Source organism: Petaurus breviceps, unplaced genomic scaffold (genome assembly GCF_028583685.1).
Source record: "Petaurus breviceps papuanus isolate PSGF00001 unplaced genomic scaffold, PetGlider_PUasm1.0 90925, whole genome shotgun sequence".
Classification (NCBI taxonomy): Eukaryota; Metazoa; Chordata; class Mammalia; order Diprotodontia; family Petauridae; genus Petaurus; species Petaurus breviceps.
The window spans coordinates 31,522,387-31,547,407 of NW_027187380.1; the positions used below are offsets into that span (position 1 = coordinate 31,522,387).

Below are 25,021 nucleotides of genomic sequence, written 5' to 3' on the forward strand. Positions count from 1 at the left end.
ACATATGTTTCCATGGAAATTTGGCCGTGGCCACCTCACTTTTCCCCTACTTCAATAAATCTATTTCAATCTCCTCATTCCCAACAAAAAATTACTTTCTAGTACTTCCAAGCAGAGAAAAAAGATCATTTCCCCCACCTCACCTTTTTCCCACTAAAAGTATTGTAGCTTAATAGCAATATAGACTTTTGTTTTGGTGGCAGTTAGGTAAGAAGACCTGGAAAGCCGGAAAAAGAGATATCACTACTATTACTAAAAAAGAGGACTTTCCTATAATGCTTTCACTTCATGACAAACCCTAATCATTACAGTAACAGAATTCCATTCTTAGACTTAAATAGATTTTCTCTAAACGTTTAGAGGAATTTTTACAAAATAATAGTTTATAGTCATATTTATATTTCCTTCTAAAGTAAAAATTGCAACCCATTCATGATTTCTCATCTTGTGTTAACAGTTTACAGTAATTCTCGTAAACCTGTTCAAGATTTCTGCCCAATTCCTTCTATTCACCTCATCCTGAAGTTCAGCCCTATTCTGGCCTCATCTCTCTCACTTCCTATGGTCCTATGGTCATTCATCTAAACGAAGCAAAGTTCTCTACCCCTGATTCCCCTGCCCCTTTGACCTTTTGTTGGTCTAGACTTATCAGTCCCTAATCCTGGGTAACAACTCCAGCATCTAACTTTTCCACTCCTAATCCTGAGACAAGTATTTTAAGAAATACTCAGAGAAAAGTGCTGACAAATTTATGCTATTCAACTTCAACTGGGCCAGCAAACCTATACTGCCATCCTTTTATTTATCCGCCATTTACTACCTGTGTGATTTTAGGTAAGGTAAGCATCTTGTAACTTTTCTGGACCTCAGCTTGCCATTTCCTTCTCCAGCTCATTTTACAGAAGAGGAAACTGAGGCAAACAACATTAAGTGATTTTCCCCAGGGTCACATAGCTAAGTGTCTGAGGTCAGATTTTAACTCAGGAAGATAAGTCTTTCTAACTCCAGGCCCAGCACTCTGCCACCTAGCTGCTATTACAGAATATGCTATATAATGCTTATTCCCTTTCCCTTCCCTGCACCACCATTTTGCCTCTAATTCCATATCCAGAATTCTCTCCATTATACAATGGTACCTTCACCCAAGGAGATCTCACCCAATACTATAGATACTTCATTTATTATTTCTACGTAGATGACTCAATATCTAAAGCCCAAGCTCTTTCAAGTCAAATTTTTCATTCCTCAGACCTCGCCTGTATGTTCAGCCAGTGCCTCAAAATCTCTAAGTTCATCATTCACTTTCTCCATTTAATAAACACCACCACCACCAAAAACAAACAAGAAGTCCTATATAGTTTGTTAACTTTCCTATTTATGGGAGAATAATATTTATGGGTAGTTTCAATCAGTCTTGACTTGTAACCCCAAAGACATCTTTGACTCTTTTCATTGTCAATGAACTGCCAAATCCTGTTGAGAATAAAACTGCAATTTTTCTCTCCTTACTCCAATTCTTTTCACTCCCTGCTCAGCAGTTTGGATTCTTGCTGCTTTTCTTGATTTTACTATTTTAACAGTTTACCGGCCTCCAATCTCTCACCTCTCTTATTCATCCTTCACACTGCTGACAAAAGTCATCTTCCTAATGTGTAGGTCTTATTACCATGTCATTATCCTGCTTAAAAGCCTTCGATGGTTCCACATTACCTACAAGATACAAATACAAACTCCTTACACTGTAGTTGGAGGACCTCAACAATCTGGCTCCAAATCTATTTATCAAGTCTTATTTTTACTAACTGCTCCCTGTTCTTTTCTTGCCTTTTCTTTTCTAAGCTCTATTTTTAAAATTGTAACTTATGAACAAACATTCCAATATATAAAAAACAAGATATAGGGCTCTATAAGAAAGTAAATTTTTTATGTTGTTTCTTTTTAAAATGTATTAGTATAAACACTAACAAAATTACTGTCTTTTTCCGAACTTCCTTTTGATTTCTTTTCTGTGTTACATTGATGCTCCTTATTTGAATAACTATCGCTACCCAAATAGAAACTCTCTCCCTTTCAACATAAAATTCAACATACATGTGTTTTGTCCATTAAGACAAATCAACATATTGGGCAGGTCTAAAAGCATTCGAAACAGATTGACAGGAGGGGTAAGATAGTGAAGCACTGTTGGTACCTTCAACAGAAATAGCAAAATCCAGAAGGATTTTGGTGGGAAAATGAGTTCAGATTTGGACATGTGTGTTTATGTGCCCATATGAGCATGAAGGAAGGGGAGTAGGGGGGGCATAAAAGTGGGGAGCCATATAGAGGAGGGAGGTAGGGAGGGAAGTATATAGGCAGACAGGTAGAGAGGAGGAGAGGCAGACATAAATGTGAAATGTATGTAATGAAAAGATACATCTTAAGACATGGTCAGTGTGATTTGTTCTCTTTGTACTTACTTATGACAATGGAAGTTTCTATAAAGCAGGAGTCTCCAAAGTGAGGCACACCCAGAAGCACAAGATATCCATGAGAGTGAAAGAAGAAAATACATTAAAACATCTCTCTGTATTTTTTATCTAATAATAAGAAAAATTTAACTTTACTAAGATTAAATACATGAACTGACATGACATTGGCATCTTTACTCAGCCTGTATGTCACTTGGACACATTAGGTCTCCATATCTTTCCAAAGTGAAAACTGGGAGAAGTGGAGTTTAATCCTAGAATCCCTTGGGAACACACAGTTGAACTGTACATGCTCAGAATCTGTAGGTTTAGGTTGTCAGATGCTCTGGATGGTTCAGGTAAGTCAGTTCTGTTACCCTAGCCCTAGTAAAAGATGAGACTATTCCCACCTACCCCTTGCTGGAACCTATCTTAGGACCCAAATTCAGCACTCTCTTCCCTCTTTTTATTCTCATTCCCAGCACTGTACCTAGGAGGAAGATAAGTCCTAAGAAGTATGATAGCCAGGGCTAGGTTGAAAGAAATTGGACTATGCTGGGCTGGGCCCTCACAACTAGATGTGCAACCTCTCTGAGGGAGGTATGGCAAAATTCTTTTGGCTAGGAAACACACATGAGGTTGATTTGTGACACCCCTATTTTTTCCCAATACCACACTCCCCTTCACCACTAAGATCTCTCCTACCCCCATCTCTACCCTTTTCTCTCTCCATTCCACTCACCCTAATCAACTTTATGTGCTTAAAAAATTAGGCTCAAGGGGCGGCTAGGTGGCACAGTGAATAGAGCAACAGCCCTGGAATCAGGAGGACATGAGTTCAAATCTGCCCTCAGACACTTAACACAAAAATTAACCATGTGACCTTGGGCAAGTCACTCAACCCCAATTGCCCTTCCAATAATTTAAAAAAAAAAGGAAATGGCTGAGAAATTATTTGGCAGCTTGGTTCCAGGAAAGATAAAGTGAAAGTTCACTTATCAGTCCAATATCCCAAGGACAGATTCCAGGACTGTAGTAAGAAGAGGACTTGGAAGACAAGGAGGATGATTGGAGTACAAGGCATGTATAGAAATGACCAGGAAGTTTAAGTATGCAATCTCACAGAGATGTTATTTGGAAAGAGATTATTTCTTGACATCCACAGTCCCTTATTTTCCAATATATAAATGAAGGTATATAATAAGAGTCTGTGAAAAGCTACATACTTCAATTTGGTCCCACAAACATTTATTTATTTATCATGCACCTACTACATCATGATATTAACCACCTACTACATCATGATTGAGCACCGGGGATACAAAAACAAAAGCAAAATAGTTCCTGTTCTGAAGAAGCTTACATTCTACTGGGGAAAAGAACAAGTATACATTTAAATAAATTTAAAACACATACAAAGTAAAGGTGATGTGATAGCTGGCTGGAGGCAGAATATTAACAACCAGGGGAATCTGGGGAGCTAAGGATGTATTTTTTTTTTGAGATGCTAAGTTTTTTGTTTTGTTTTGTTTTTGTTTTTCACCATTAGGGAGGAAAACTTAATATTAATGAGATATAAAGTAAAATGGTACCTTTTCACTATAATCACCAAATATCTTTTAAGAACTTTGTCATGGGTTTTAATGATTACAATCTGTAAATCCTTACCATTTCAGCTGACAGCATCAAAAACAAGTATCAAAATAAGATGAACTAGAATCAGATCTCTGACTCAAATTAAAATTTTAAACCAAGATTTTCCAAAAATAATCATACTCAAACACAGTGCTCTCAAAATTAATGAAATCATTCATATTCACTTTGCTTAGTGAGAGCAAAAATGTTTTTATGTGCTCATTAATTTTTTTTTAAAGCAATCAGGGTTAAGTAACTTGTTCAAGGTTACACAGCCAGTTATTTCTGCGTGTGGTACTGAATATCTGAGTCCGGGATTCGATCTCCAGGTCATCCCAACTCTGGAGCCTGTGCTCTTACTCGCTGTGCTACCTGGCAGCCCCCATTAATTTTTTAGTTATCTTTATTTTTATTCTATTTTGCATATATACATAATGTAGTAAATGTATATAACTTGCAAATATACTGTATTAGAGGGTATTCAAAATATTTCTTTTAAAATTAAATGAGCCTAGCATAAAGAAGTTTTCCTGTTTGTTGCTTGTTTTCAGCTTCTTGTATTAACATTATTAAGGAGGAGGGCATGCATGACTAGGCTGGTATAAATGGTACAATAGCACTGGAGTCAGTTGATTTGGGAAATCAGTTCATTTATGACTTCCTGAATTCTCAAAGTAAAAGGCAATTTTTCAGTCCTCATCATTCTATATGTATTTAGTAATTTTCTAGCTTGTATCAGTTATTTTGTAAGTACCTGGGGCCCTATAATTCAATTAATCCAATAAACATTTACTAAGCAACTGTAAGCTTCTTGAAGGTAGAGACAACACTGCTTTTCACAGCATCTCCAGATGGAAGGCCACGTATTCCAAATCCCTAGTCTTAAAGATGAGTAAAATGGATTTCAGAAAAGTTAAGTGACTTGCTCAAGGTTACCCAGGCATTAAGGAGCAGAACTCAGATTTAAACTCAGTTCTTGTGCCTCCAAATTCAGTGTTTTGTCACTGCATCATTGTACAGTGCTCTTGCCATTGTCATTTTTATATCCTTGATACACTTATATTCATCATACACTTAAAAATATATATGTATTTGTTGAATTATACTAAACAATTCAAGTCACCCATAATAAGCACAAGTTGGAACTGAGGAGACTGATGCTGCTCCTATGAGAGAAATATTCAAGATCCACCCCTAGAAAGAATAAAGTTTGAGACTATGGTCTCAATAGTGAGACTAAGCAACAAAATCAATCATCAAACTATTTTTTTTTTACCAAAGTGACTTCCTAGTGAATCAAAGAGAATAAGAATAAACTACAACCTACTCTTCAAGATCCAACATCAACTATTTTCCCATACAGCTCTAATCTTGCCATTTATTACTCTTCAACATGATCTGCATCAATCCAGCATTTCTGCCAAGCTTTGTTCATTCCAGTCCATTTGGCATGCTCTCCCAAATCCCTTCCATCAACCTATATCCATTACTTTCTTCAAGAAACCTTCCTTGGTAACACCAATCCCAGCATAATTACTTCCTCTTAATTTACATATACTCTTTCCTATCTGTAGCTATGTGCCTCTTTACACATTACATTTTAACTATTCTGTTTTCCTTCCTTCTTTCCTTCCTTTCTTCCTTCCTTCCTTCCTTCCTTCCTTCCTTCCTTCCTTCCTCCCTTCCTTCCTTCCTTCCTTCCGGAGGGCAACTGGGGTTAAGTGACTTGCCCAAAGTCACACAGCTAGTGTGTCAAGTGTCTGAGGCTGGATTTGAACTAAGGTCTTCCTGACTCCAAGGCCGGTGCTCTATTCACTGTGCCACCTAGCTGCCCCTAACTATTCTGTTTTCACAAAATAATTTCCCCCTCTCTAAACAGAGCTAAGTCTTCAATTTCTTTCACTCTTTATACAGAAGGAAGTTAATGTTTCTGAATGACAAAAAGTAGCATATTAGCTATGCATTAAATGTATGGACAAGAAAAAAGTTTTAAGATATGTGTGAGGTATTAGGTAGACAAAAAACAAAAATGACAGTTCCTGCCTTCAAGGAGCTTAAATTCTACTAAGGAATGCGGAATGGAGAGGAAGATATATAACCCATTTTGATAGATGTGTTTATATCTGGTGCTTTTGTTCTAGATTAGAGCTTCTTACGCATTTTTGTAGCAGTCTGATGAAACCTGTGTACTCTTCAAAATAATGCCTTTAAATAACTTAATAAAATGATAAATTTCAATTAGAGATTAGTGAAATTTAAAATGTTATTTTTCCCCATCCAATACTAACCAGAAAAGAATGGAGACAAAAGATGAGATAAAGGCAAATGAATCTAGGAAAATCCAAGGAGGAAGAGAATCGTGTAAAGCTTCCAAAGGAGAGCTGCACCTAAGCTGAACCTTTAAAATATTGAGTCTAAAAGGTAGACATGAGGAGCAAGTATATTCTAATCATGCAAGTTACTTGATAATCATCTTAGAAAATTAGTTATACAGCAAATATGTATTATTAGAGTACTATAATTTGAAAGAAATTGATATTGTCTACAATCACCATTCATGAAAATTTAATATACAATGAAGCCAAAGAACTAAAGATTGGAATGTAAGTATTATGTACCAATCTCAGAAAAAGAAATTGAAAATGTCATAAATAAGTTCACAAATAAAAACTCCCAAGAACAATGAGCTGATTTTACTACATAAACTATTTTCAAAAATAGAAAAAAAAAAGGTGCTTCTACTAAACTATTTTTAAGATACAAAAATGTTCTTGGTATCTAAACCAGGGAGAGACAAGTCAAAGAAAGGAAACTATAGATCAGTATCCCTTAATGAATATCACCCCAGAAATATTTTTTTTGCTTTTTATTTTTGGAGGGGTAAGGCAGGGTAATTGGGGTTAAGTGAGTTGCCCAAGGTCACATGGATAGTTTTTGTGTTAAGTGTCTGAGGCTGGATTTGAATTCAGGTCCTCCTGACTTCAGGGCTGGTGCTCTATTCACTATGCCACCTAGCCGCCCCAACCAAAAATACTTAATAAAATTTCACAAAGAACAATATTGTTTAAAGGTTCTAAATTATGACCAGGATGAATTTACAGGAATTCAAAGTTGGTTCAAAAGAGGAAAATTATAGATACAACATATCAAATTAATAAAACAAAAACAATGAAAACTTTATGATTATGTCAATATATACAGGAAAAACTTGTGACAAAATCCAACATTCATTTCTGTTAAAAAGCAAACAAACAGGGGCGGCCAGGTAGCACAGCGAGTAAGAGCACCGGCTCCAGTGTCAGAAAGACCTGCAGATCGAATCCCGGGCTCAGACACTTAGCACCCACCCAGAATCACCTGGCCGTGTAACCTTGAGCAAGTTACTTAACCCCAATTGCTTAGGGGCAGCCAGGTGGCTCAGCGAGTAAGAGCACCAGCTCCAGTGTCGGGATGACCTGGAGGCCTCTGATACTCAGTACCACACCCAGAAATAACTGGCCGTGTAACCTTGAGCAAGTTCGATTGCTTTAAAAAAACAAACAAACAAACAAACAAAACCAAACCCTAATCAACAGAGGACTAGATTTTTCCTTAATATGGAAAAGCCTACCTGTCTAAAACAAAGAACAAGCAATATATAAAATGGAGAAATGATAAAGAGGTTCTTATAAGGATCACTTGTTTTAGAATCACTGTTACTATTTGATGCAGTTTTAAAAACATTTGCTATAGCAAAAAGATAAGAAAAATAAATGGAACAGATAAGAGGAAACAAAATTATCACTTTTTGAAGATGATATGATCTTAGGGAACCCTGAAGTTTAAAGTTAAATGAAACAATAACTTTGACATGGAAAGATGGAAAGATAAATTCCATACCAATTAAGGATAAAACGTATAAAATATTAGAGAATTAGATGAATACAACTATAGAATTCTTTTCAGAGAAACAAAGAAAGACCTAAATAAATGCTCATCATTTGGCCATGCCAATAAAAATAACAATGTTACCTAAATAAATTTACTTATTTAGTCTAAAACCAAACTACCAAATAATTACTTTAAAAATCTAGGGAGTGGAGCTCACTGCTGAGTAAGAGCACCGGCCTCTGTATCAGGAGACCTGGGATTGGTTCCATCCTCAGATACTTGGCACCCACACAAAATAACTGGCAGTGTAACCTTGAGCAAGTTACTTAACCCCAATTGCTTTAAAAAAAAATCTAGGGAAATGGGGTGGCTAGGTGGCACAGTGAATCGAGCACCAGCCCTGGAGTCAGGAGTACCTAAATTCAAATCTGCCCTCAGACACTTAACACAAAAACTAGCCATGTGACCTTGGGCAAGTCACTTAACCCCAAGTGCCCTCCAAAAAATTAAATTTAATTTAAATTTTAAAAAAATCTAGGGAAAAAATAATAAAATCCATATAGATGAATGGAAAAAATCAAGAATCTCAGGAGTAAGAATTTTTTTTTAAGTGGAAAGGAAGGGGACTTAGTAGTTCCAGATATAAAACAATTTAAGTTGGAACAAAAATTGGTTAAAGTTGATCAATGAGACAAATTAGGACTACAAGACCCAGAAACCAAGAATTATAGTAGAATAGTGCTTGATAAACTCAAAGATGTCAACTACTCAAGGAAATAAAATATTCATGACTCGCCAAAAATACTAGAAAGAAGTTTTGTAGAAATTAGGTTTAGAATAATACCTTAAAGAATGTATGCCATCATAAGCTCCAAATTGATACATGTTCTATATATAAATGGTCATACTATTTTTAAAGAATGGAATAGCTGGAAAAGAAATACCACTTGCACTGTGGATAAAGAAAAGGATTTTTGACCAAACAAGGAATTGAGACCATAAAAGATAAAATAGATCATTTTGATTACATAAAGTTGAAATAATTTTGCACAAACAAAATCAAGGCAGTTAGGTTTAGAAAGGAAAAGTTACTTATCAAAAGTTTCTGCAATAAAGGTCTGATATTTATATAGAGACCTAATCATATATATATATATATATATATATACACACACACACACAGACAACACACTATATATTATATACATACATTGATAATCACTTATCTATCTATCTATCTAAACAAGAGCCATTCCCCAATAGATAGATAGAGGATATAAATAAGTGGTTCTGAAAAGGAGAAAAGCTATCAACAATCATGTGAAAAAAATCTCCCAAATCACTAATAATAAGGGAAGTGCAAATTAAAACAACTTTTGAGTGCCTATAAAATTGGCAAAGATGACAAATGAAAAATTCCAATTATTGGGTGGGATATTACGGAATAGGTACATCTATGTTTCAGAATGCATTCAGTTATCAGTCAAGACCATCACAGCCCCAGTTTAGGAATTTTATATCAGAATAATTCGTTTCTGCAGGGACTGGGCACAAGGAGGTTAAAACTGTAGTGAGCAGGATTAAGAAGCATGGCAGCAGTCAAGATGGCCTGGGTAGATGGCTACTAGATAGAAAGGATGTCAAGAATATTCTCTCAACAATTTGGAATTTTAAATAAACAATTTTTAGCCCAAAGGGCTATAAAATCATACCATATCTTTGACAATGCAATACCACTATTATGTCTATATCCTACAAACAAAAAGGAAAAGAAGCTATATGTACAAAAATATTTATAGCAGCTCTTTTTAGTGGTGGCAAAGAACTGGAAATTGAGGGGGTGTCCATCAATTGGGGAATGGCTGAACAAGCTGTACATGACTGCACTGGAATGCTATTGTGCTATAAGAAATGACAAACAGCGGCGCAGTGAAACACCGGCCCTGGAATCAGCAGGACCTGATTTCAAATCCAGCCTCAGACACTTAACACAAAACTAGCCATGTGACGTTGGGCAAGTCACTTTAACCCCAACTGCCCCTCCAAAAAGCCAAGAAAAAAAAAAAGAAATGACAAACAGGATGCTCTCAGAGAAATCCGGAAAGACTCACATGAACTGATGCAAAGTGAAAAGAGCAGAACCAGGAGAATATTGCATACAGTAACAATACTATATGAAGATCAACTGTGAATGACTTAAATATTCTCAATAATATAATGACCCAAGATAATCCTGAAAGTTATGATGAAAAATGCTATCCCCCTCCAGAGAAAGAACTGAGAATTTGAATGCAGATTGAAGCATATTTTTAATTTATTTTTCTTTGGGCTTCTTTTTTTTTGGTCTGTGTTTTCTTTCACAATATGACAACATAAAAATATGTTTTACATGATTGAACATGTATAACCTATATCAAATTGCTTGCCTTATCAAGGAGGGGAGAGTAAGGAGAGAATCTGGAACTCAAAAATGTTTTTTAAAAATGTTAAAAATTGTTTTTATGTGTAATGGCCCCCGGGGGGGGGAATAAATTATTAATTAAAAAAAAGAATATTCCCTCAAAAGAAATAGAGAAATCAGGAGAGGGTAAAGATAACTGTCTATGTTGAATTTAAATTGCCTACTGAACATTCAGGTAGAACTGTCTAGTAAGCAATTCAAGGTACAAGAATGGAGCTTAAGGAGAGAGGTGAGGTTTAGAAATGTAGATTTAGGAATCATTTAACTAGAAGAGATAACTGAATCCATGGAATCACCAAGATTTTTTAAAATGGAGCATTTTAAAAAATGTTTGCTGTTAGCCTGCTTTTCTTCTTTAGAAAGTGCCTATTCATATATTTTGATTAATTTATCCATTGGAAAGTGGTTCTTATAGGGAGAAAAAAGAAACAGGCCAAGGATAGAGCTGTGGAGTATACCCACACACAAAGGAGAGAAAAAGAATGATGATCCTGCAAACGAGACCAAGAAGGCTCAATCAGTCAAACCAGAAGAGAGCCACGAGAAAGCAGTACAAGGAACTTCATGGAGAAGAGAATGTCATAGGATGCAGAGATAAAAACTGAAAAAAAAAAGCCATTGAATTTATTGATGGAGATCACTGCTGTCCTTGGGAGGGGGACAGTGATAGACTCTGGATTACAAGAGGTTGAGAAATGAGTGAGAGAAGAGAAAAAAGGGTACAATGTGTGAAAGCTTTCCTCTCCCCCTTTTTTTAGGAACTTGGCTATGAAAGGGAATCAAGATATGAAGACAGCTGAAGTGCATAGTAGGGTCAAATGAAGGTTTTTATGAAGAAGATCTGGGCAAGTCTGTAGGCAGCAGGAAAAGAACCCATGGATAAGAAAAGGTTAAAAACTAGGGAAAGGTGATGAACAAATTGGCAAGTTCCTATAGGAGACTAGAGGGGACAGACAGTTTCAAAGATAAGCAAAGGGGCTGTTGTCAAGTTTTCTTATACAGAAAAAGGAACTTCACAAACAAAAATAAGTCAAATAAAACACACTGCCACGAATTTAAGTAGAAAAAGTAATAGAAAGTGTTTGGATAATAATCTGGACAAATGAAAGTTGAAATACTAACTTAAATTTTGTTTGAAACCACTAAAAGGTACAATGATCAAAACTGAACTAAAATTATAGTTTCAGAGAGATGGCACTACAAAACTCTAATGAAGACACTAATACCTGCAAATCCAATTATACAATGGACTAAATGAAAAAAGTAATGTTTGGTTGTTTTCATTTTAAAGGGATGTGCATCAAAAAGTAGTAAAATAGTTTTATGTTCATCAGGGTACTATAATCTATAGCTGTACATTGTCAAGATGATGTATTCAATTCCATTTTCACATTTTTCTAAAGTATAGGGAATTTATAATTCTAGTGTTTTTGTGAGTTCTCTATCTGACTGGTATCCAAATAGCAAATAATCTCCCAGGACAAATATATAGTGGGTTAGCTACCACAAGTGTCTGCTTTAAACAAGAGTTTTTTCAAATTGAAAAATACAACCATCACACAGAAGGGAACTATATGACTTACAAATGGGTGATAAGGGAAACAAGGAGAAAGCAAAGAATGAATGGAGACTGTAAAAAAAAAATACTACCTTCCTATAGCTATTATTCACCTTTATAAATGAACAATTTTAAGCTTAATATAAAGTATACATTTAAGTAAAAATACATTTGTGTCCATCCCTAATCATTAATATATCTTTAAAAAAAAGTCTCCATAATGTAGCTATCACTGAGAGCCCTAGAATATTGAGTTCAAAACAGTGAAAGCTGCTTTCTAAGCTTATTCCTTCTGTTGTGGTTTACAACCATGGAGGGCTCAGGAGAGTGTGAACAGCTATCTGTGGTACAGCAGTAATGTTTTATGGCTGGATGCCCAGATTGTCTAGCTCTGCACACTGCTCTATAGTCTTTTGAGGGCTACCGAAAAGGAATGAATTCTTAATAAACAGCTCTCCATCCTTGCAATAGATTCTTCATTTGCAACTAATAGTCATTGAGTTCAACTCCACAAACAGCACAAATGCTCCAAAAACAAGCACTTAGTCACAATTTACAGTTTGTAAAACTGCAATTTTCATAAAAGAAAAATAGTTTAAGTGTATAATTTTAAGCAGAAAGCATAGACAATTATTTCAAATATACAAATTGTATTCCTCATTGTTTTGACACCAAATTGACTATTCTTTATGCAGTGTTGAGTAATTATTTTAGAAGCAATACTTTATCTTTCAAATTGCTATATAAGTATAGTTTACACAATAGACATTCTTGAAAACTTGGGAGTAAACTGAATTTTTAGAAGGTAAATTAAATCCTAAATTCACTTAGGGGGCTAAAAATTTAAATCCTATTGAGAATTCCTTTATAATAATTCCCTTATCCCCTCAGTTTTTGTAAAGTCCAATTCTGTAAAATCACATTTGCTAAAAAGCGAAAGTCTACAGTATTTACTCAAAAGGTCTCAAGTTTGTGGTTTTATTTCTAATTATCTATTACAGAATCAAAGTACGTAAAATTATACAACTAAAACTCAAACACCATAAATATCAGTGAACAGGATAAAAGTTAGACTCCCTAAACATTAATCACTCAAAATGTTTCTTTATAGTTCCTCAAACTCAGGTGATAGTTAAGATTTTTTTATTTTGGACTGAACCTGTGATTCCACAGGCATAAGGAATTTCTGATGAAAGGAGATTTTAATTTTTTTTGTGACATGGTTCCCCTTTGGCAGTCTGGTGAAGTCTATAGCCTCCTTCTCAGAACAATACTTTTAAAAGTACAAAATGAAATAAGATTATAAAGGAAACCAATTATATTAAAATAGCATTCAAAATATTTGTAAAAACAAGTTCATGGAGGCCAGCTAAGAACCCCTGGAATAAGTAAACTATCATTGCTGATCTGCACTTGCTCTGAAGTTATTATATATGAAAGAGTTGTCTGGGACACTAAGAAGTCAGTAACTGTCCAAGATCACACAGCCAAGTAGATGCGATTGGACCTGAGTCCAGATCATCTAGTCTCTCCACAGTGAACTATAATATAAGGTACAAAACTGTTGAAGTTGCACCCTCCCATGTCCTAACTTCTTACCTGAAGATTAACTCTGGACTTCAAGATTGTCTAGAAAGTACAGTACTATAAATGCTTTTTGATTGATTCATTCATTCAAGTTAGTTTTCTACTAACTGTCCTAGTTCCTACAATAGATTTTCCCTTTACTATAGTAAAGGAAACCTTCTCTTGGCCTTGTATCTACATGGTCCATACCTTCTTAAATAAGGATGGTCCATGCCATCCTACTTTCTGGAATAAGAAATCCTACTCTACGTCAAAAGAACTTTGTTTCAGAGTGTAATAACATAATATAGGGCTAGAAGGGCCTTTAGAAGCCATCCAGTTCAATTCCTTAGTTTTTATAGAAAAGGAATTGGAGGCACAGAAAGGTAAGGAATTTGCCTAAAATCCCACAGAGAAGTGACAAGTAGGATATGACTATAGGTCCTCTGACTCCAAAACCAGTACTTTAAAATATATACCATGTTGTTTTCTTATAAAACCTTTATAAAGGGCATTCAAAATTATAAAACTATCATCTATACATAAGCACACACTCCAATAATGGGTGGGGGGAGGGAGGAGGGAACAAGATCCAAAAATGCCTATAAAAACTTCTTTTTAAATCTTAGCTCCTTAAGGTATATAAAGTAAATTATGGGAATGAGTGGTCTTCTACTTCATTTGCAGCATTTTATATATTCCAGTAGCAATGAGCTTATATTTTAAATGTTACATTCTCTGCTTAATTGCGGGGGGGGGGGGGGGGACGGTGAGAGAAGAAGGTTGACTAAAGTCCAACATGTTCTCAGCCAGTACTGTATTGCTGGGATTTTATCTTCTAATTCTTTCCAACTCAGAACCTTCCTTCACTGAAGAAAAAGGCTGCCCTGCCCCACCCCTGACCTCCTCCAGTTTGTTTCTGGAAAAGGGCCAGATGACAGCAGTTGGGAAAGCACAAATTTATCTCGAAAAGACCAGCTGTTTGGGGGAAGGGGGTTGATTTAAAGTTTCATCTATTCCTCAAATGACTCTCTTTTAAAATAAAATCAATAAACTGTTAAATGCAACATTCCTTTGGCTTCTTCTTTCCAAATCAACTGTAATGATAAAAAGGTAAAACCTTTTCTTTCATTGTTCTAGATAATTAAAGATAAATGTAAGCAGTCATACCAATCACCTTTGACAAACTATTTGCAAATACACCACTACAAAAATTTGTTCTTGCAAACAAGAAAACCTGGAATCAATATTTCATATATCATATCCCCAAGCTGCACCTTACAGAGAATAAATTTCAAAAGTCCAAATTGAAATGAAATGTCTTACATTTTTCAGACAGAACTGGTCAACAATATTAAGCTTAATCTTATTTAATTTCATACACCAAATACATTAAAATTGCGGTATCAATCAATAATAAAGTATCTGCAGTTTAGACCTAAAATACACTTTAGCTCTTAGTTATCTTTTCTGAGATGAAAAAAGGTAGCGCTTTAAATATTAAAAAAAGAATTTAGCTTTAAGCACCACAAAGCCATTATTTTACTGAACTTTATTGGTGCAGTTTTCTGTATGACAAGTTTCAAGTTACCCAATTATCCCCCAGAGATAAATGGGTTCTAATTACAAAAATGACAATTAGCCCTAATCAAAGGAAACCGAGAAGTTCTCTAATCCTTATCTTTTTTTAATCAGAATTTTCCTAAGTAAACTAAATGCAACCTAAACAATTCAGTGCTACTTCCTGTTGAAAAATAAAGTTAAAAACTGAAAAAAAAATTTTAATTCTTATTTTTCATCATGTTTTTCTTTAGTTTTTCAAATGACTTTGACTCTGTAAATAACGTTTATATTGCCCCCTGCCACATAAATTTATCTTGGCCTAAAGAAAGGTAAGATACTTCTTCGATGCAAGGAAAGAAAAAGGATGCCATTGCCATACATACAACTATGAGCAAACTAAGTACCTAATACTGGTCACTAGCAACATATGGACCAATCAACCAGGGTCAGATGGAAACAGGAAACAAGAGTTGGTGCATTCACGTTGCTCTTAGTGATCCAAAATTAAATATCTGAAATAACTTTAGGGAAGGGCCTATTTTCTAGAGTTTAAAAATCATCTGTATGATAATAACCAGAAACAGTCATCCATTCTGTCTGGAGTACACAAGATAGTGAAGGAAAAGCCAAACTATGGCAATACAATATATGACCGTCAGAAGCTACTAAACAACTGATGCAGCACTCCTTGAAGGCACTTAACTTACCAAGACATTATTGTACACCATTTTGAGTTCTGAGCTTGCAATTCATGTCTGGAAATAGTAGACCATTCAAATGGAGATTTAGTTGGGATTTTGTCAAAGATTCGAAAAAATTTAACTAATTACATACAGAACCACAGTCAAAGAATATGATAGGTGCTACCCATAAAAAACAAACAAACATTTACTCCAATCATTCACTGGATAAGCAACCTTAATTTCCAAACTTCAGTTTAACACACAAGTGGTTTCTTAAAACTGGAAATCCTACATTTACATATGCGTGTTTAATAGCTCTGGATCAATTAGTTAAATCCTATTTACAAATCACAATTGGAAACATGTTCTTAAACAAGTGACAATGAGGTACTCCAAGGAATGCTATTTTTTAACAGTACAGATATTGCATGGCTCATTTTTTTTTTTTATACTCATCACTCGCTGCCCGCAACGCCGTTAGAAAATTCACCTGATTTAAGAGATGTAAAAGCAACATGATCACCATCGGCAGAAAACGAAATCCGAGTTTTAAATTTCTCGACGCATATGCAAACGATAGAAGCAAATTTCCCTTAATTTTATATTCGACAGGATTCTCTAATTTGAAGGCTTCTTTTAAAGGGGAACAGTATTTCCTCAAATCCATACTGCGAAACCAAAAAAAAGCGTCTTTTATTTGTAAATGATCAATTCAAATCATACGACTGCTCATAAACGCAGGCAAATATCCCCTTCGTATTTAAAAATAGACATTTCCAAATAACAAAAATGAAAATCTGTCTTCCTACAACATCCTTTTTCTATCCCCAGCACTGCTTTTTAAACAAACACGAGTGAATAAAAAAAAATTCACCCAGGGATCATTTGTTTCTGGCCAAACGGCAAAGGAAAAACCGTGATGCCAGCACAACAGACCTCAGTTCCCCCCTCCCTCCCCTTTTCCCCAAGCGTCTGATGGAATTGCGGAATTACATCCTTCTGGTAAAGCAACCTTCGTGAGCAGGCTTCCCACCCAGACACCTCAACTTAGCCGAACAAAGACATTCTCAGCATCCTGAAGCAAGTTGGGGCTCCCGAGGTTGGCTCCTGCGATGCGCAGGGCTCCCCGCCGGGGAGCATCCCCGGGTCCAGCCGCACTCACCTCGGCTCCTGGCCCAGCGGCGGCTGCAGCTCGCGGCTCCGGCTTCACAGGAGGCTTAAACCTGTCAGGAGCCGCCCGGGGGCTTCGCTGGTTCTCCGGCAGCGGAAAGAACTCTTGCCCTCTCGGTTCCTCGGAGTCAAGTGTCGGGGCCAGGGGCAGAAGTTTCCGCCTGCACGGAGTCCGGCCCGGGCGGCGGCGGCAGGGAGAGCAAGGAGGCGGCAGCCGCAGGTCCCGGTAGGTCCAGGTCCTCCAGCAGCCTCGACTAGCCCTCCTCAAATAGGGTAGTCCGAGCCAGAGAGCGGCGGCGGCGGCGAAGCTGCTCCGCAGGAGGACCCGGGTGGAAGCGTAGGGCCGGCTCCGCTCCCGCCTACGGCTCGGGCGGGCCTCCCAGGGGGCGTCCAGCAGAGTGCTGCAGGCTAGGAGACAGCTCCGACAGCGGACAGGAGATGGAATGAATGAGAGGTGTTCACTGCTGCTGGGCGGCGGCGGCTGCTGCTGCTGCTCCCGGGGCCCTCGCGCTGAGGTGCGGAGCTGCCACCGCGGCCATTTTGTTGCTCTAACTGACAAGAACACCTCCTCCTCCTCCTCCTCCTCTTCCTCCTCCCTCTTTCCCTCCCTCCCTCCCTCCCTCCCTTCACCCCCCCCCCCCCCCCTTTCCCTGGCTCCCGCCAGACGGGGCGCTCGCGCCCCCTTCCCCGCCCCTCTGAGGCCTCAAACAGGAAGTAGTCCCGGTCCCTGGCACGTGACACCCACTGTATCTGCATACAGGGAGGATTTTTGGCCAATCCCAGGTCTTGCTTCTGCTCCGCCCCCAGAGCGCACCCCCCACCCTCGACCACTGGTGCCTCGGCGTTACGCCACGCCTTCTCCTGCCTTACCATCCCTAAACCTTAGCATCAGCCTGGGCTTGGAAAGTCTAGAGAAGTCTTCTCCATCTCACTCTCGCATCTCCCCTCTCCTCCCCGCCTCGGGGGTGCGAGGGAGCAGTTTCTTCTTCTCTTTCCTCCATAACCACCTCTACCCCCCACTCCTCCCGCCCCGTTCTGGTGATGCGACTCTGTGTTATCTCATTGGACAGAAAGGGAGAGGGGGCCCAGTCTCAACATCAGCTCCATTTAAAATCGATCCGACTGGTCCCCGAAGCAAATGCTTTGAGGACAGAAGGGCCCTGAGGTTTTGCTCAGGATATTTATAAGACGGTACTGCAGCCCCAATAAGGCACACATACCCCTACCCAAGCACGTTCTTTCTCTGCCCCTCCCCAGTCCTACACAGGAGAACCCCTCCCCCACCACACATACACGCATGAATACGCATGCATACCCACAGACACCAAAGGAGGCACCCCCCCCTCCGCCCAGCTACCCCACCATGTACGTTTTCTCCCATGCACTTGCCACCCAGTCCTGACTTTTCGGAAAGCATTCCATCCCGATGGAATACCCTGCCCGCGGGCCAAACCAACCTCAATGCAGAGCAATCCCCGATGAGACATCCATTTTTTTGGCCACAGCACAAACACACTCCCCTTCTGCTAATACCCCGGTCTGTGCGTAAGCACAAGCACTTGAGCTAATGCGCGGCTGATGCTTCCTTCGCGGAGGTTTCCTAACACTTAGAAGACTCCTACTTTCTGAGTCTTTGCTGAAGGGTAGATTGAGCATAGTAGGCACTTAAATATTTCTTGAATTGAATTACCACATTTATTATTTTAAATTCCAGCTAGAGCACAGAAAAATTTCATGAAACCAACAATTTTCTCCATTTTTTCGTACAGCATTTTGGACAGATCGACTTCCAGCATCATCATTTTCAGAGGCACTACTTTAAAGCTTAGGTTATTCCCCAGCTTCAGGGAAGGATTAAAATACTGTACATCTTTGAGGACCTCATAAAGGATGAAGGGGCAACACTAATCGTGAGGCAAAATTGTTCCTGGCTCCTTTAATCCCACTCTCCCTTGAGCTTTGTGTACTCCTGCCTTCTTGGTGCCATTTTTCTACCTTTCCCATACTCAGATTCTCATAGAGCTTTCGAAGGTGCTCTCCAATTTCTGGTTCTGCTGTGTAGCCTTTTAGTAAGAATTGAAACCTGAAAGCATCTCTTGATTCCTCTACTCACAATTTTATTTACCTTCATTTAACTCTTTTCCTCGAAGAGCCTACGTTTTTCCTGTTTCTATAAAATTGGTATGCAATTACAAGATACTCCAAAAATGAGGGTATAGAATTGAGGAACAGTTGCTGGCCTACAGGGACAGAGTACTGTACCTGCTCCCTCTCACTAACGAGCACCTCTGCTCTGGACCCAGACATGCAGTTAGAATGGGGTTCAGTTCTGGGAGAACACAGTCTCTAATTAGTAAGATTAGGTTCTCTTTTCTCATACTTTTCAGCTTATTAGATGTAAAGCCCCGTGAGGGAAAAGCGCCACAGGGATGGAAAATTTACCATAGCTTAGATTTAGAATCACGTCTTGGATTTTCTCTTATTTGGGGGGTAGAAAGGTAACCTATGCATAATATGAATCTTATGTGGGGACAATTATTTTATTTGTTACACACACTCACATGACTCTTGTAAGGTATACTGCCAATTTAATACCCATAGCAGCCACTATGACTATGTAGACATATTTCCAGAGTAAATTTGCAAGACATAATAAACTCTCTTCATTAAATGCAAAACCAAAGTATTTATTTGGATTAGAATACCAGGAGGTAATATTTAACAAGGTATTGGTCATCACCACTCCAGTGAGCACCACCGTGGGCATTCTTATTTGTTAGGGCTCCCTACAAACAAGTTTCCTTAGACTAGTCCCTCCTTCCAAGCACTCAAGTTACTTCAACCTCTGAGCACTGTGTGGCACTCCTTTAATGCCTGCTTTCTAAAGGGCAGATTCTCTATATATACACACAGTTCTTCTGAGCATCCCATTGACTAGAGCCTGCATACCTGTATCTGATCGGCTAGAACAGAGAGGCATGTAAACCTGAGACTGGGAAACTGAATTCCAAAAAAGAAAAACATCAAAAAATCCTACTTTGCTTGCTGTTACATGAGGGCATATTGACAATAAGAATTAAACCAAACAATCTGTAAGGCTAATTACTTTTATACCTAGACACGAGGTTGGTATTTAAAATCAGCTAACCATAAAACCATTTATGGAATTGATTATTAGGCATTTTATATTTCACCTCAACAAGAAGTCTCCTGATAAAATGGGCCAAGTTTGTGCCTCTTATTGCTATTCATTCTTAGTTAAACTCTGGAGTAGTTTCCAGAGATTCCTTGTTCCCATCATTCAGTTCCATCCAGGACCTTTGAACCTTTGAATTCACATGGTCACCTTACATGCATACATCCATCTTGGGAAACACAACTCATTCACTTGAAATAAGGAAAGGAAACAAAAGTGGAAAATTTAGCCAAGGTCCCAAACACAAGCTCTGTTAGGCCACCCTGCACTACTTGTCATGTGAATGGGGTCATCATGATGTTGGGTAAAGCCATTATGGAAATTTATATCCCATAATGGAAATTTCAGTTACATAATGTCACCTGGAAGCTGGAAGGAAGAGAGAGCCAGATAAAACTGTTTTTCCCTTTAAATGAAGTAGTACCCTGCCCCACTACTGCTGTCACTAGGTAGAAAAGGACCAAGGCATCATTCAGGGGTTTCTGTATCTTTACCAAAGCAAAAAGTCCTTTCTGCAATTTTTACAAGGGTGGGGAATCTGCAGCCTTGAGGCCACATGTGGCCCTTTATAAATATCTATATATCTATATATCTATATCTATCTATATCTATATATATATATCCCCTTAATAAAAGGATTTGTTCTGTAAAACTTGGACTCAGTCGAAAGGCCACATCCAAGAACCTAGAAGGCCAAATGTGACCTTGAGGCTACAGGTTACCCACTCCTGACTGACATGGCTGCTAGCAGTCAGGGACTTTGCCATATTAAATATCTGCTCAGATGTTGAGTTTCTTTGTCCCTGAAGTTCTTGGAAGCTTCTGGGGTAGCTCTGGGTTCAGGTTGTCTGTAATAGCACCGATTCAACCTCCACTACAAGGGCAATGTAAAAACATAATATCTCAACTATATGAAATATTAACTAACTTATGAAATTCTTGAAGGTTCCTATTTTTTACTTGCTTTAATACTGTAAATAAATAGAACTTAAATTGACTAAAATAGGAATGAAAAATGTTAAGACCAGGCTTCTATTTCATCCTTATCGTGTGCCTTTTCTTTTCTTTTTTCATTTGTGATTTTTTGGAGGGGAGAGGTCAGGGAAATTGACTTGCCCAAGGTCACATGGCTAGTAAGTGTGTCAAGTGTCTGAGGCCATATTTGAACTCAGGTCCCTCCTGACTCCAGGGCCGGTATTCTATTCATTGCACCACCTAGCTACCCTTCATGTGCCTTTTCTATGTGACTTTTTCAATGTCTCATTCTCTCCTTTCTTAAAATGGAGGTAGTAATTCCTTCCTTTTTTATTATCATGTTTAGCTTCTCATCAGATAGTAAATTTCTGGAGGACAAATATATCTTTTTTCTTTGTATGACCTCCATGAAGCCTAGTAAATGTTTTGCACATACTGCAATTCAAGAAATGTTATTGACTACGTGAATAAATTATCAGGGAAGTCCCTAAGCAAAACTGTCCAATAGGTAGGTCTGTGTGTAGTGCCCTCCTACCTCTTCATCAGCATCTCTTTCCCCTAGTCCATACCTTCAACTTTTGACTTAAAAGTCCTAGTGGCAAAAATGTTAGTTGATAAAATAAGCTGGAAAAAAACATTAAAATGAAATATAATGGACACAAATCCTGTCTCTCATCTTAAAAACAATCAATTGCTCAAGTACAGTCTGAGGGAGTACAGTCTCAAGCTTGACAGCAGTTTATGTGAAAAAGGCCTAGAGATTCTAGTGGATCAAAGCTCAATGTGTACAACAGCATTACAGAGCTGCTAAAGAGCTAATGTAAGCTCAGGTTGCATTAAGAGAAGTAACATTCCCACCATACACAAGTGAACTGGGTGACTAAGTGGATGAAAGGTTTAGAGATCATGCCATATGAGAAACACTGAGAGAACTGGGAATGTTTAGTGTAGGGAAGAAAAGACAAAAGTGACATATCTTCAAATCTATGAAGGACTGTTACTTGGAAAGGGGGATAGACTTTCTGTATTATTGAAAACCGCGGTACAAGAAGCAATAAATATGAATTATAAGGAGTGAGATTTTGCATTAATATAAGCAAGTACTACATAGCAGTTACAGTTGTCCAATGATGGAATGAGCTGTTGTAGCAGCAAGCACCCCAAGCGTCCCCCGAGTGGCTGCCAACACAGGTTCTTGGATCTGCTTTGATAAAGGAAACCAACGCAAAATGGGTTAACAAGCTTACTTTAATCAGTCAAATTTGTATCGTTTACCTAGTTCAGGGGAAAAAGGTCAGCACCCTGAACTTCAGAATATACAGACAGAATTGTCAAGACAGAGAAACAGATCAAGTAGACAGGTTTCCAAACTGTCCAACCATTACAAACATACCAAATCAACATCTGGGTTTTTCAAAGCTGGGGGGCTCTCAACAACGGCTTCGCAGAGTCTCATCTGATAAAATCACAGAACACTTCTCAAAGTGAGCCCCAAAGTAAAACCTCACATCAGGGATTATATAGCCTTCTCCTGGCTCAGAGAATGTAAAAACCTTCTGGACCCACTGGCCAATCAAAAAATATCTACTGAAAAACAAGCCTCCCACCCCAGGCTCCAGGTGCACTTTAGCCTAAGGGCGGGGAAGATCTTTAAATTTGCATTTCCATTACAGCTGTCTACCAAAGTAGTGACCTGAGCTCTTGTGGCTCAAGTAAAAGGTGTAGAAGGGATTCTCACTTTGGTAGGGAGGATGTCTGTGTTTTATCTTAAAATCTCTAAGTCCTTTCTGATTTTAATATTTTGTTATTCTTTAAGAGTTAAAGGTACTATAATTGGTGTCCAGCATATGTGCAGAGTCCCTCAGCTTGCTTAGCTGTTCCAACCTCTCCACATAGAAAAAGCTAGGGAGTTTGCTTCTAAGGAAGTCTTGATGACATATAAGGAAAGTGAGGACACTGTGAGCATACACGGACATTCTGTTACTTGGTTTTGGCTGGGCAACTGTATGGTTGGGAGGAGGTATTTTTTTTTTCAATTGATTGCATAGTTAGAATTATTCATATTCTTGGAAAGGCCTGAATCAGTTTCCATTGTCTCTTTCCTTCATTTGTGTCCGAGGAAGCTAAGTGCCTCTTTCTTTCACAGCATTCAGTAAGAGATCATGTATTAAAGGGCTCTGAGGCCATATGTCACATACCTTTCCCCCCACCCCCCAAATGGGCCTCTGTTCTTATTTTTAACATTCTTATTCTAAACATCCCCAGTTCTCTCATTCTTCTTACCCATTCTCAGTGAAGGGAATGGAGTTCTTGTTCAGGAGACTGAGCTATAGGAAGCCAGGAATTGAAAACCAGGCTAGGTTTTGCAGTTATTGAAGCATTGATGGTTTTGTGAACAAGGAATGATGTTTTAGAGTAATCTTTGGGATTATAGCACATTAGAAGAGCTCATTCAGAAGGATATGGACTTGGTGGGACTAAAGCCATGTAGGTACTGAGCTAAGTTTTGAACTTATTCTTAAAGTCAACTAGGTGGTACAGTGGATAGAGTATTCCACTTTGAGTTAGAAATACCTGAGTTTAAAAATCTAGCCATCAACACTTACTAGCTATAACACAGGCACTAACAAGTAAACTACTTTGGCTACAATGAAGATTATTGTGAAATCAATGTGGAAGAGTAGGTTAGAGTTAAAAAACAAACAAACTGGGAAGAGTTTTTACCTGTCAGATTGAGGAGTTTGTATTTTATCTTAGAAGCAATAGGGAGTCACTGGAATGTGTGAGGGGGGAGGAACATGGTTAGACCTGTGCTTTAGGAATATCAGTTTGGCAGACATGTGGAACTTGGGTTAGAAAGGGGAGTGACTGGAAGTAGGGAGACTAATTAGGGGTTCAGTAGAAGACTGAGAAATCTGGAGCCTTGGGAATAAGGTTAAGGCTAAGATTACTAGAAAATAGTTATAATATTTTTGTGCATCCAGAACGTTATGCTGTTTCTCTTGAAGCAACCTTAATATGAGTCATATAGAGATAATTCTCAACTGTACCATCTAAGGTACCTTCCATTCAGGCCCCTCTGAAAACACTTTAATTTTCTGGGGTATAGAACTATGCTGTTGTGAAAAACTGTGGAATTAAGCTCATTCTTGGAGGCAGAGAGTGAGGAATCATTAAAGATTTTTCAACAATGGCATGATAAAGTCAAAATATACTTTAAGATGATTCTGGCAGAAGGATATAGAAATTGGAAGTGGGGAGACCAAGTAACAGCTAATACGTACTTAACACTGTGTTGGTCCTGTAGAAGAGACAATGCTTTTCTCAATCTCTTGCTGAGGAGATGGGGTATGACAAATTTGGAATGTTCACAGAATTACAACGATTGAGAATTGGAAGGGACCACCAGAATATAACCTAATGACAAAATCATTTCTTCTCTCGTCTTTGACTTTTGACTCTGTAATTCCTACGGCTCCTTGATTTCTTCACCTGAATATAATTTCTAATACACAGCAGTATTCTTTTAACTATCCATTTCTTTTGAACAAAGTATTCAGAGCCATAATCCAGTCATTAGTTTCATTCCATCAAGTTTCAGTGATACCTATTAGGTCAAATACTCTCCCTTGTGTTAGAATCTCTAGTTCCTCTTTGTTGCCTAAAACTTGGACATTTTTAAATATTCAGGCCAGGGTGACTTTTGTCTACTTTTTTTTTTATTTTGTTGCCCACTATTCTTATTCTTTGTTATTCTCTACAGCATCTAATTTGAAGGCTATACATAGGTAGTCTTTTCTCTTCCCCATTCTTTTTAGTTTAAAGCCCTTTTAAAATTAGATTTGCAAGACACCTGGCAAATACATTTTTACTAGCCTTTTTTGGTTATACTCT

General features: G+C 38.0%; 1 protein-coding gene across 8 annotated transcripts in view; it reads right to left on the minus strand.

The window, feature by feature from the left end:
* The window catches only part of TNRC6C (trinucleotide repeat containing adaptor 6C), a 280,735-nt gene extending 262,206 nt beyond the window's left edge, over positions 1–18,529 (minus strand). For 5 of the 8 annotated variants that reach the window (XM_069076741.1, XM_069076740.1, XM_069076739.1 and 2 more), the window contains exon 1: positions 16,949–17,081. Coding sequence is in view for 1 of the 8 variants with exons in the window: in XM_069076734.1 (XP_068932835.1) it covers positions 18,414–18,443 (30 nt within the window). In the remaining 7 variants the exon portion in view is untranslated. Of the gene's footprint in view, positions 1–16,948; positions 17,088–18,413 lie in introns of those variants that run through there. The other 3 variants (XM_069076734.1, XM_069076736.1, XM_069076735.1) reach the window with 2 other exon arrangements.
* Positions 18,530–25,021: the final 6,492 nt, after the last annotated feature.